Consider the following 13,248-nt stretch of genomic DNA (forward strand, 5'->3'; position numbering starts at 1 on the left):
TTTAATAAAGTTACACAAAATCGAGTTCTTCTGTACCAACACATCATGTGTGTTATTTCAATCATCCGATTTTGTGTTGATTTCTGTTCAAATTTCTCAAGAGTATTGTTTGGTCCATCAATTGTGTTGCTTGCTCTTGAGGGGGTGCATCGCACAATATAGATCAGTCGTGTCCGGTTCGCGCAGTGCGAAGAAAAAGCGGCGTGATCGAGTCAGTAGTGTTCGGTCCATCAGTTGTGTCGCTTGAGCCGGAAGCACATTCGTTTGCCATGCAATGCGTATCGCGAATCCGGTTATGCGTGATTTTATCACGGATTCCACCTTTCCATGACAACTGTTGAGATGCAGAGGTTTATTCGGTCTCTAGTAACAATGGTTGTCTAACTAACATTTCTTTCCTTCTCCGATGACCGTAAGGACGTGGTCGGTGCCGTTATTGACTTTTAAATTTTGAACTCTCGGTTTGTGCACCTTGAGAATTGTTAGCTAATCCCAATCCTCATTCATTAAATCTCTGTACAACCTCGATTGTTCTGGTCAATCACGGAGTGCAACTGCGAAGCGGTCATCCTCCTGCTCATGCTCACTTCTGTTTAAATTTCTCAAATACATAAAGCACAAAGATACAGACCTTCCTTTATTTTTTCTTATGTTAAAATTTTATATTTTTTATCCACTTTCTCATTCATTCAATCATTCATTCAATCTCAGCCATTAAGTAATGGGCATCTCCTTTCCACCATGAAATAAAGGACTAATCAAATCTAGGTATTATTCAAGTATGAATCTATTATCGCAATCGAACTAATGCAAGTGAAGCGGCAACAGCTCTTTTTTGCGGTACATATCAATCAATCCAATATGTCAATTTCGCACTATTCTGTTAGTGTTTCTTCCTCAGCACAAACAACGGCAACAACCGGGCAATTAGCGAACTTGTTGATGAAATCAATTGAATTCATTTACAAAAATCGAAATCAAATGATAGGGCAATCAAAATGCGTACAAGTGTGAACCAGCAAAGTGAACCGCGGTGTGGAAAGCCAAATTGGAATATATGTGATCGCGAAAAAGAAAAATCAGCTTGATTAAAACGTGTTCAATGGCGTTTGGTGAGGTGCCTTGAAAAAAAAAGCGGAAATTGGGTGTGGTTTTGTGGTAAATCAGTATGGAACTGAAAAAAAACAACGCGTGAATCGAGGACAAGCGCCAATTTTCCTCGCTTTAAACTGTTGTAAATTCACATCCATTGGCAGTCAGTTTGCGTGCGGCATGTGGACTTTTATCTTGGGAATCATCATGAGTGCCACACGCGTTTGTGATAATCTGATAATATTTGCTCGATAATTGTCATTGATGTATCGCACTTGGATTTTCTTCTGGCCTCCTCCCGGAAACGCGGGGACCTACGATTTGCTCGTTCAGTCACTCAGGCTACTATTGGCAGCAGCAACCGAATGGACTCAATGAGCAGTATTTCGATGGGATGAGGTTAAGGGACATGGGAGCGGAAAATTCGATCCGAGGAGTGGAAGAGAGTGGAAAGCGTGAGCGATTAATGAAAAATATGAAAACAATTTCAATATCGATATTTCCGGTGTTAATTGACAACTAATAATTTAAATTATATGCTGTATGGGTCTACTGATGGAGAGGAATTAAAATTTTAATATTTTAAAACGGAATAATTATGGAAATGAAAACTCATGCACCGAACAAGGATAATCAAACATCGGAAGCGGGGTAAATTGAGAAAGAAACATAACCCAAAAAGTGCGCTGTCCGGCTGATTTTTGATCAGTTTTGTCCAGAATTCGAAAAGACTGTTGTGTTTGGAGCTTTGGAAGGTGGATTGAAGTTTGGAAAGGTTCTATGGATCGAATGTTTATCTGGACCAGGGTGGGTTGAGAATTGTGGAATATGGATTGAACAACTGAAAGTAACTTACCCGTACAGTCTACTATCACGAAGATTTCTATGAATGAAGGAAGAAGAAATCAAGATTGTTGTTCATTGTTTTATTAAAATTATATGAAGTAAACGGTATGGAAACAATTCTAAATTGGTGCAGAGGGTTTACTTGATTCCATATTGTTTGATTGATTTTCCTATACACAATTCGGTGAATTCTAATCTAGTGTAAATAGTAAAACTTTTTACTTATTGTAATTATTTCACTTGGCAATATTTTTTTTTAACAAAAGTATCAAGCTCTGCTTAAATTTATTTTTAAGAAAATGTAGACTAGTTTCAGAACAAAAATTACAATGAATAGAAATTTACTGACGTGTACATTAAGGTATTTTTTACCCATTTTGTTTTGTCACGTTTGAAATATCAATCATGAATTAATGCTAATTGTGTTCATTGTAGACCAACTATTATTGCACAATCGCCATTTGAAAGCGGCCTTCTGGACTAAACTCTCTTGCTACAAGATCCCAGCAGAGAGCAAAGAAGCCTCATAGACAAGAATAATAAAAGTTAAATTGCACGTAAATCTGGAACCTGCTTGACTTCGCCGGACAATGCTCACGTACATCTAACTGGGCAAGATTTCGAGCAACCGAGCAAATAAAGATTGGCATCCGATTTCGATAGGTAGAACGGTATGAGTATGTCGAACAACAGAAGCAGCAAGTTTTTTTTTGCTGGAGAAAGTTTTAAAATAATGGGGAACAATATTTTCTTCCCGTGATTTGAGTTTCTGGTTTGGTACGGGAGTAGAAGAGAAGGAGTGGTATCTTTAAGGTGGGCGACTGATGGTTCCGGTTCGTTAGACGTAAATTGGTCGAATGCCTTTTTCTATGAATTGGGATAACAATGTACTTTTTTTTTGCAATTTACGATTCCTAATTTTCGCTTATTTGTAACTGTAAGTCAATTTAAGATTCCTGTCATTTTAAACTCCTGTGCTTCTGAAAATCGAAGCTATCATACGACATGTAGTTGTTTGTTCAACTGTCCCCCTGGTGATACGGTTGAGTTTTACAGATTTTCGAGAATCGACCTCAACGGTGGGGAAAAGTTTTCTGTGGAGTGTTCTACAACCCGGATAGGTATCGCCGATAAATTCGGGCAGCAAAGTTTTCCCGTTCGATAACGTATGATTGGTGGTTGAGTTGCCGTTTTGTGGTGGAAATGTGCAGTATGTGTTGGAGTTTTCCCATGCCATTTTATTTCGCTCGAATTTTGTGGTCGGGTCGGAACTGAATTGTTTATTATGATAGTTGTAAAGTTAGTTCTCGTTTATGGTGGAAGAGTTTGGAGATTTTTTTTTCGATTTGGTTGAGTTGATTCTTTCTTGCTGTTCCCGAAGTCAAACATGGATCATGATTTAATGATTCTGCAGATTTGAAATGTTCTAAATGGTGGTCATAGTAAAATTAGCGAATTAGTTTTTGGGAAATCTGATTTTGTGACATTTTTATTCGCGAATTGGTTAGATTTATTCAAATGTTAATTATGGGAATGTTCAAGGATTAAGCTTTCTATAAGAGGTGATCTATTTTGTATGGTGGATGTGAGTGTGGTTGTGCAAGTGAGAGTCAACTGGTACGAAAAGATCTTACCTTCCATTCCCGTGCCTAAATAGAGCTAAAATTTCTTCGAACGTTTTGTTTTTGGTCTCAGGAACCTTTTTGTATGTAAATATCCAAAATATTGCTAAAAATACACTAAACGGTAGGAATGTATAATTTTCCAAGGCAGTCTGAAAAGATAGATAGAAAGAAGGACAATAACAAAATTAGATGTTAGCTTATTGTATGTTGTTATTAGATAAGAATACCGTTTTGTCTCGAATTCCAAACAAAACTTATTTTTCAAATACTCGACTTTTTTGTGATTTTTCAAGAAAACTTCTCAATTTGCAGTGTGTGATAACCAATCCTTCTTTAATTCAAGACTGTAAGTTTGAGACAAAACGGTATATGTTTCTCACATCCAATGCTCATCGTTTTGTGATTTAGTTTTGAATAAAGAGGCCTCAACTACTTTGGAAAAGGAGTTTTTACAGTAGACCGAATGTAAAACGACGAGAATGAACAATCGTTCTCAGAAATTGAAAGCAATGCAGATACTGTGAAACCTCCATGAGTTGATGTTTCATGACTCGATATCGACTCATGGAAGATCAAAATTTAATCGTTACTGTGATGGTACTCTGAAACAGCTATTCAAAGCATTTCTATTCTATGAATCGATATCTCCTTGAGTCTTTGGTCCCTCCAGATATCGATTCACGGAGGTTTGATTGTAGTAACTCATCTTCTTCTAGCAATCAGAAGAATGTGAGCAGCACATCGGTATCTTAAAGATGTTTCATCTACACATAGTTACAGCACGTTATGTCGAGATTCGTCGATAGCTGAGAAGATGGTCAGCTGAAGTACTGGTTGAATGGACTGCACGTTTCTTGCATCGTTGCATCATATGCCACTAAAGAAATCTAGAACCTCTGAGCTTGGCACTTAATTATGTTATACTGGTTGCATACGTACCCGGTTAGGACCATGAAATACGTTGTATAGTTACTTGACATAACAGACCTGACCAGTCTTCCCATGAACCGAACCGATGTTCAAATTTGGTTTGAACCTTGCAACTTGTGTTGAGCCGCGAACGCGCTTTGTCTCTGTACTAGTGTACCACGCCAAAACCGGTACATGTGTACTTCGGTTCAAACTTAGGTGCAAATAATGGCACAAAGCAAACAGACAGATGTCCACGGGGATGAATTTTTACGATCATATATAGAACTTCTTAGTACAATTCACAAAGACCCTTGAGGCTTAAATAAATATTTTATTCAAGCAGATCAACTAAGATCAATAATTTATGTAACATTTAGCGGTAACTCCACGGAAATCAAAGACTCGATAAGTAGAAATTGATAAGCGTGGATTCCAACTGTTTTCTATCTGTCGGTTTTGTGCCCTGGTTGTAAACCTCGGATGCAACCGAAGATTTCATTCGGGAAGACTGGATCAGACAGTGGTGTTATTCCACTACTCTGGTAAGAGCAGGGCTGGCACCAAGTCGCACAATGCGCGCAAAGAGCAGAATTTAATCACTGCACAAAGAGGAGACAGACGCGCGCAAAGTGTAACAACACGAACACAATGAGGGCACGCAGTCGGAAAGAGAGTGTAAGCGATTACGCAAAGAGTGATGCTGACGGAGTGTGTTGGCAAAACATGCTCAAAGTGTACACAATTTGGCTTTGTTTGCCTTATCCTAACATGGGTATTTTTAAAACGAGACCAACGAATAGATGACGGATATCGATGTCCGAAGTTGTTTTGGAATCCAAGATGGCGACTTCCGGTTTCCGAAAATTCCTTCAAACCCATGCAATATGGGTATTTTTGGAACGGGGCTGACGAGTAGATGACGGAATCGATGTCCGGTGTCGTTTTGGAATCCAAGAGGGCGACTTCCGGTTTCCGAAAATTCCTTCAAACCCATGCAATATGGGTATTTTTGGAACGGGGCCGTCGGGTAGATAACGGAAATCGATGTCCAACTTTATTTTGGAATTCAAGATGGCGACTTTCGGTTTGTGAAAAGCCCTTCAAACCGGATTTCGCCATCATGGATTCCAAAACGACACCGGACATCGATTTCCGTCAATTACTCGTTGGTCCCGTTCCAAAAATACCCATATTGTATAGGTTTGAAGTGATTTTCGCTAACCGGAAGTCGCCATATTGGAATCCAAAATGACATCAGACATCGATTTCCGTTACCTACTCGTCGGTCCCGTTCCAAAAATACCCATATTGCATGGGTTTGAAGGAATTTTCGCAAACCGGAAGTCACCATCTTGGATTCAAAAACAACACCAGACATCGATTTCCGTCATCTTTTGGAATCCAAAATGACATCAGACATCGATTTCCGTTACCTACTCTTCGGTCCCGTTCCAAAAATACTCATATTGCATGGGTTTGAAGGAATTTTCGCAAACCGGAAGTCGCCATCTTGGATTCAAAAACGACACCAGACATCGATTTCCGTCATCTACTCGCCGGCTCCGTTCCAAAAATACCCATATTGCATGGGTTTGAAGTGATTTTTACAAACCGGAAGTCGCCATCTTGTATTCCAAAACGACATCGGACATCGATTTCCGTCATCTACTCGTCGGTCCCGTTCCAACACATCTCCCATGTATTCCAATAGTAGCTCTAATAGAAGCATTCAGTAGGTACTCAATGAGCCACACAAAGAGTTTTTTTTTTTTTTTTTAATTTCTTTATTAGTATCATTCCAAACATTACATTCATTTCTTATATCTAGGTGTTCTGTGTTATTTGACAACACTATCATCCTAATTTGGTAAAACAAATTTAAGATTTAATTAACATTTTGTTAACAACATATTACATTTCATTTGCCGTAGCAGTTCAGTTTTTTTACAGGTGAGTTGATTTCACCTGCTTATAAGAGAAAAAAAAACGTTTTTAATATACTTAACCTAACTTAACCTAAACATATAACGCATTAATCGTGGCAATAGAAGATTGTAACGATTTTTGCCTGAAATTATTAATGATTGTATTTGACATTTGTTCCTATGTTTCAACATTGGATATTCTATGTAACTCATTGGTACTATACCAGGGAGGAAGTCTCAGAATCATTTTCAAAATTTTATTTTGAATTCTCTGCAGAGCTTTCTTCCTGGTATTACAACAGCTAGTCCATATTGGTACAGCATACAACATGGCTGGCCTGAAAATTTGTTTGAATATCAACAACTTGTTCTTAAGACAAAGTTTTGATTTTCTATTAATAAGGGGATAGAGACATTTTACATATTTATTACATTTGGCTTGAATGCCCTCAATGTGATTTTTGAAAGTTAAATTCCTATCTAGCATGAGCCCTAGATACTTAACTTCATCTGACCAATTTATTGGAACCCCTCTCATCGTGACAACATGTCTACTTGAAGGTTTCAAATAAAGAGCTTTTGGTTTATGTGGGAATATTATTAGTTGAGTTTTGGAAGCATTAGGAGAAATCTTCCATTTTTGCAAGTATGAAGAAAAAATATCCAAACTTTTTTGCAATCGACTACAGATGACACGCAGGCTTCGTCCTTTGGCGGAGAGGCCTGTGTCATCCGCAAACAAAGATTTTTGACATCCCTGAGGTAACTCAGGTAAGTCAGATATGAAAATATTGTATAATATTGGTCCCAAAATGCTGCCTTGAGGAACACCAGCTCTTACAGGAAGTCTTTCAGATCTGGAGTTCTGATAATTAACCTGAAGTGTACGATTTGACAGATAACTTTGAATTATTCTAACAATGTATGTTGGAAAATTAAAGTTTTTTAATTTTACAATCAAACCTTCATGCCAAACACTGTCGAATGCTTTTTCTATGTCTAGAAGAGCAAGACCAGTAGAATAGCCTTCAGATTTGTTGGAACGGATCAAATTTGTTACACGTAAAAGTTAATGAGTGGTCGAATGTCCATGGCGGAATCCGAACTGTTCATTGGCAAAAAATGAATTTTCGTTGATGTGGGCCATCATTCTGTTCAAAATAACCTTTTCAAAAAGTTTACTGATGGAGGAAAGCAAACTGATTGGACGATAGCTAGAAGCTTCTGCAGGATTTTTGTCTGGTTTTAAAATTGGAACAACCTTAGCATTTTTCCATTTGTCAGGAAAATATGCTAATTGAAAACATTTGTTAAATATATCAACTAAAAATGATAAGCTACTTTCTGGAAGTTTCTTGATGAGGATGTAGAAAATTCCATCATCGCCAGGAGCTTTCATGTTTTTGAATTTTTTAATAATAGTTCTCACTTCTTCCAAATCAGTCTCCCAGGCATTTTCGAAAACGTTCTCTTGATTGAGAATATTTTCGAACTCCTGAGTAACTTCATTTTCAATTGGACTAGTAAGTCCTAAATTAAAATTGTGCGCACTTTCAAACTGCATAGCAAGTTTTTGAGCTTTTTCGCAATTAGTTAGTAATAATTTGTTTTCCTCTTTCAATGCCGGTATTGGCTTCTGAGGTTTTTTCAAGATTTTCGATAATTTCCAAAAGGGCTTAGAGCCAGGGTCCAATTGAGAAATTTTATTTTCAAAATTTTTGTTTCTTAATTGAGCAAAACGTTTCTTGATTTCTTTCTGCAAATCCTGCCATATAATTTTCATAGCAGGATCGCGAGTGCGTTGAAATTGCCTTCTCCTCACGTTTTTAAGACGGATCAAGAGTTTAAGATCATCGTCTATAATCACGGATTTAAATTTTACTTCACATTTTGGAATTGCAATGCTCCGGGCTTCAACAATGGAATTTGTTAAAGTTCCAAGAGCATTGTCAATATCAAGTTTATTTTCTAAAGAAATGTTAACATCAAGATTGGAGTCAACATACGTTTTATATATATTCCAGTCGGCTCGTAAATAATTGAAAGTGGAGCTGATAGGATTGAGAATCGCTTCTTGGGATATTTGAAATGTAACAGGGACATGATCAGAATCAAAATCAGCATGAGTAATCAGTTGGCTACAAAGATGACTAGAGTCGGTTAAGACCAAATCAATCGTAGATGGATTTCTAGAAGAGGAAAAACAAGTGGGGCTATCAGGGTATTGAATTGAGAAATATCCTGAAGAGCACTCATCAAATAAAATTCTGCCGTTGGAATTACTTTGAGAATTATTCCATGACCGATGTTTGGCATTAAAGTCACCAATGACAAAAAATTTTGACTTATTGCGAGTCAATTTACGCAAGTCAGTTTGGAGCAAATTAACTTGCTGCCCAGAGCATTGAAAAGGCAAATAGGCAGCTATGAAAGTATATTTACCAAACTGTGTTTCAACAGAAACACCTAAAGTTTCAAAAACTTTAGTTTCAAATGATGAAAACAGTTGATGTTTTATACGCCTATGAATGATGATTGCAACTCCCCACATGCCCCATCAAGTCGATCATTACGATAAACAAAAAAGTTAGGATCTCTTTTGAGTTTGGATCCAGGTTTTAAATACGTTTCGGTAATAACTGCTATATGCACATTATTAACCGTAAGAAAATTAAACAGCTCGTCCTCTTTACCATTCAGAGAACGAGCATTCCAATTTAAAATATTTAAATTATTATTTGGATCCATTAGAAAAACGTAATCCAATAACAATTTGATTTGTAAATTTTACACCTACTTGGACTGCTTCAGTCATAGTGGTGGCTTTGAACATTGCATCAATCATTAGATTCAATTGTTCAGTTAGAAAATTAAAATCAGAGGCAGACATGTCATGTGATTTCCCATTGGAATTTCCGGTAGACGAAGAAGCGGAGTTACCTGTGGCGGTAGGGTTTTTTCCATTTGATTTGAAACAAGTAGAATGGGTATCCATGGATCGAACAGGGGAGGAGTTCGAATTTCCTGCTACGATATCGGCAAAGGATTTTCCGTGGGTAGATACATTCGAAATAGAAAGATTCGAACGGCTACCCGACGGATTAAAATTAGTTTGTGAATGAGCATGATTATGATCTTCCTGATGGGTATGATTCATGATCAAGCGATCGTTAACTGAAAAATGAGCATTGTTCGATACTCTACCAGGGGAATTCCGGAAACGACCGTTATCGTAACGGATATTATCTTTCATCTGCCTGGCACGAGCCTCAATGACCTTTTTGCGTGAAGGACAATTCCAAAAATTGGACTTATGGTTAGCCCCGCAATTGCAGCAAATGAATTTGGTGGTATCTTCCTTCACTGGACAGACGTCTTTGGCGTGAGAAGAACCTCCGCAAATCATGCATTTAGCATCCATGCGACAATTTTTTGTACCATGACCCCACTTTTGGCACCGACGGCACTGAGTGGGGTTCTGGTAATTTCCTCCAGGTTTCTGGAAATGTTCCCATGTCACACGGACATCAAACAAAAGTTTTGCTTTTTCTAAAGCTTTAATATTATTTAGTTCTTTTTTGTTAAAGTGAACTAAATAAAATTCTTGAGAAAGCCCTTTCCGAACAATGCCAGATTGGGTTCTCTTTTTCATAATGATTACTTGGACTGGGGAAAATCCAAGTAAATCATTTATTCCATTTTTGATCTCTTCAGGTGATTTATAGTCACTTGAGAGACCTTTTAAGACAACTTTGAACAAACGTTCAGTTTTGTCGTCATAAGTAAAAAATTTGTGCTTCTTCTCTTCAAGATGTTTGAGAAGAAGCTCACGATCTTTAAGAGTTTCCGGCAAAACGCGACAGTCTCCTTTCTTTGCGATTTGGAAGGAAACCTTGATTCCCCTAATGGAGTTCAAGATCTCCTGCCTAAATCCCCCAAATTCGGAACAACTGACCACGATAGGCGGCACTCTTTGCTTCCTCACTTGAATCAAAGAGCCTGGGCTAGAGGCTGCTTCGATTTGGTGTTCGGAAAATTTGTCTAGAGCATCGAACTGATTGCTCATTTCGATACAATTATTCATTTCACCCTTGGAAGAAAGTTCGCATTCCGGGGAAGCGTCCTTTCTTCCATTCTTGCCACGTGTAGTGACAGTTTTAAAACCCACTTTTTTGGAAGGAAGTAGTGAATTCAGAGATTCACCCTTCCTTTTGTTTGTTGTTGATACCATGTTTAATTATTAAACGAAAGAAGACGTGACCTTCGAAAGGTTTTTTCCCAAGACGGTGTCCAAGAAGGATTACCACTGCTAGCTTTCGCCAACGGGTCCAACGAAAAATCGAAGGCACGGGTCCAAACAAGGATCGTAAAGGGATCAATAGTAGAAAAAATAGTACTGAAAAGTACTGTTTTAGTAGCACTGAAAAGTACCGTTTTTAATTTTAGCACTGAAAAGTACTGTTTTTGTAGCACTGAAAAGTACTGTTTTATTGCTTTAGGTAGTTTTTAAGAAAACTTCCAAGAGCAGAGAGAATTCGTGTACGCACAGCACGAAGGTACGATGCGCACTGAACACACAAAGAGTTTGTGTTCACCATTTTCCATCCACAGTTTGTGTCGAAGGATGCATTGCAGCGAGAGCAGAAACACAAAGAGGTAAGAACCAGTGAGAAAGAGTAGCTGTCGCACTGCACTCAAATTCATGATCAACACAAATTGCGCGCTCTTTGTGTTTTTCTGTTTGCACTGAGGAGATGCCAGCCCTGGGTAAAAGTCGATGACACCACGCCTAAACGGTGAATGCTATGGTATCCCTTGTTCTGGAATATTGAGATCGAAGTAATCCACGATAAAATAGAACAATTGTAGTATGCCATGATAATTAAGCATTTTTAGACGTCTTTCAATTTCGGTAGGGCTCATACAGCGAAACGATGAAGACACGAAACTGACGGCGTTGTCCATCATCTGCCTTAGTATGGAGAAGACCAACTACAGCCTGGTGATAGATGCTGCGGACGCAAAACGGGCCTGGGACAAGCTAAAAAATGTTTTTAAAGATGATGGAATCTACCAATGTGATATAAAAGAGGTGAGAAGAAAGTCGGTGTGTGATTGTATTAGTGCTGTTTAAAATCAAAACAAACATGGAGGGGAAGATGGGTGACGTCATATGGTTTCAATGGAATGCTAAGAGTTGGTACGAAACGTCCCATTTCGTGGAACAAGCTAAGATTAGACCAAAAAACACCTGCAGCAAACAGCTAGACGCAAAAGTCGTGCAAGTAGATTCTAGGAGTAATGTTTGTTGGCAATAAATTTGCGGATTAAAATACTTTTTGCAACTTTTTTCACTTCAAATTGAATAAGCACTACACTCACGCATGCATCATCTAGCGCCAAGTTTTAGAGAAATTCCTGCACATCCTTTAGCAACAAGAATTTGACGACTCAGTCTTGGTCTCAGTGCTTTACGGTGCCTTCCATGGTCAATCTTATGCATTGTAGAGTTCTATCCTTAAATAAAACAAAAGTTAAAACTAAATTATATGAATTACCTCCAGTGCTATCTTACCGTGCTGAGTTTTTTTTTCGTGTTATTGTTCGAGTAACAACACACAAAACAACCTTGGTAACGAAGCGGTGACTAGCAACGCAGCCCCAGAAACTTTCGATAACAAACTGTATGACGTCACACATAGTCATAATGCAATGGGTTGCTGTGTGAAAACACAATCGGTGCACTAATACATACAAACAGTTGTGTATTATACAGGATCATCCCCTCACCTGTATTACATCACATTGGGAATCTACCGGTGGATAAGTTCGCTGCAACAGCTTACTTCGATATGATTGAAACATTTTCAAACAATCGAGGCGTACGTGGATGCCATGGTTACGACGAGTCACAAACTGGCGGAGATGAATTTTGTTGTTAGCAATGAGTGGTTGGCATCGTTACTGCTGATGTGACTGCCGAAGTACTAGACCATGACGGATACCAAGTGCTAACGCAAGACGGACAAGTTTTTGCATCGGACGTGGCGGAAAGAGGTTTGTATCGGTTCAATCGACGGGAAGTGGACAGGGTGTACACCGTTACTGATATGACAATGCAGCACAGGTAAATGAGGCACATAAGCAAGCAAGGTTTGAAGAAGCTCCAACAGTTGGCGGATGGAATTCAATTAAATAATTCGGGTGATTTGGAGTATGTAGCCTGCATCCAAGGGAAGCACTCATGCGATTCATTTCCCTGCAGTAGCAATTGAGCCGAAGAAAAGCTAGAGCTGGTGCACAAGGACTTGTGAGGTCCATTTGAAGTTCCCTCGATCGACGATACTTCATGAGTTTCATCGACGATGCGACAAGAAAGGTGGTGTTCTACACATTGGAGACGAAGGAGATATTAGAAGCATATGAAGAGTTCAAAGACATGGCGGAACGTCAAAAGAGCAAGAAGTTGAAGATTCTACACAGCGACAACGGGTGTGAGTATATTCATTCAGATTCAAGAATGGAATTGCCGAGCGGATGAGCCGCACCATATTGCACAGAGTACGGAGTATGCTGAATGACGTGAATCTGGTCAAAAGTGTTTTGGCCAAGGCGATCAACATGTCGGCATACCACATCGACCGCAGTCCAACACGAACGTTGGAAAGAGACATCACTCCAGAGGAAGTATGAACAGGAAAGTAACCGTAGTTGGGCTACTTGAAGATATTCGGAGCAACGGCGATGGTACGAAGCAGAAGCGACGGTAGTTAGAAGTGAAATCATTCGTGCGGTTTCATGGGATACACTGAAGATACGAAGGACTTCCGAGTGTACGACTCGAAGAG

General features: G+C 38.8%; 1 protein-coding gene across 28 annotated transcripts in view; it reads right to left on the reverse strand.

Moving 5' to 3' along the window:
- Positions 1-13,248, reverse strand: part of LOC5575494 (glucose transporter type 1) — an 816,694-nt gene that overhangs the window by 62,802 nt on the left and 740,644 nt on the right. For 23 of the 28 annotated variants that reach the window (XR_002500247.1, XM_021843626.1, XM_021843625.1 and 20 more), the window contains 2 exons: positions 3,573-3,712; positions 1,949-1,975 (listed from right to left, as the gene is read on the reverse strand). Coding sequence is in view for 27 of the 28 variants with exons in the window: in XM_021843626.1 (XP_021699318.1) it covers positions 1,949-1,975; positions 3,573-3,712 (167 nt within the window). In the remaining variant the exon portion in view is untranslated. The remainder of the gene's footprint in view (positions 1-1,948; positions 1,976-3,572; positions 3,713-13,248) is intronic. The other 5 variants (XM_021843643.1, XM_021843631.1, XM_021843630.1 and 2 more) reach the window with 1 other exon arrangement.

The sequence above is a fragment of the Aedes aegypti genome, chromosome 2 (genome assembly GCF_002204515.2).
Source record: "Aedes aegypti strain LVP_AGWG chromosome 2, AaegL5.0 Primary Assembly, whole genome shotgun sequence".
Lineage (NCBI taxonomy): Eukaryota > Metazoa > Arthropoda > Insecta > Diptera > Culicidae > Aedes > Aedes aegypti.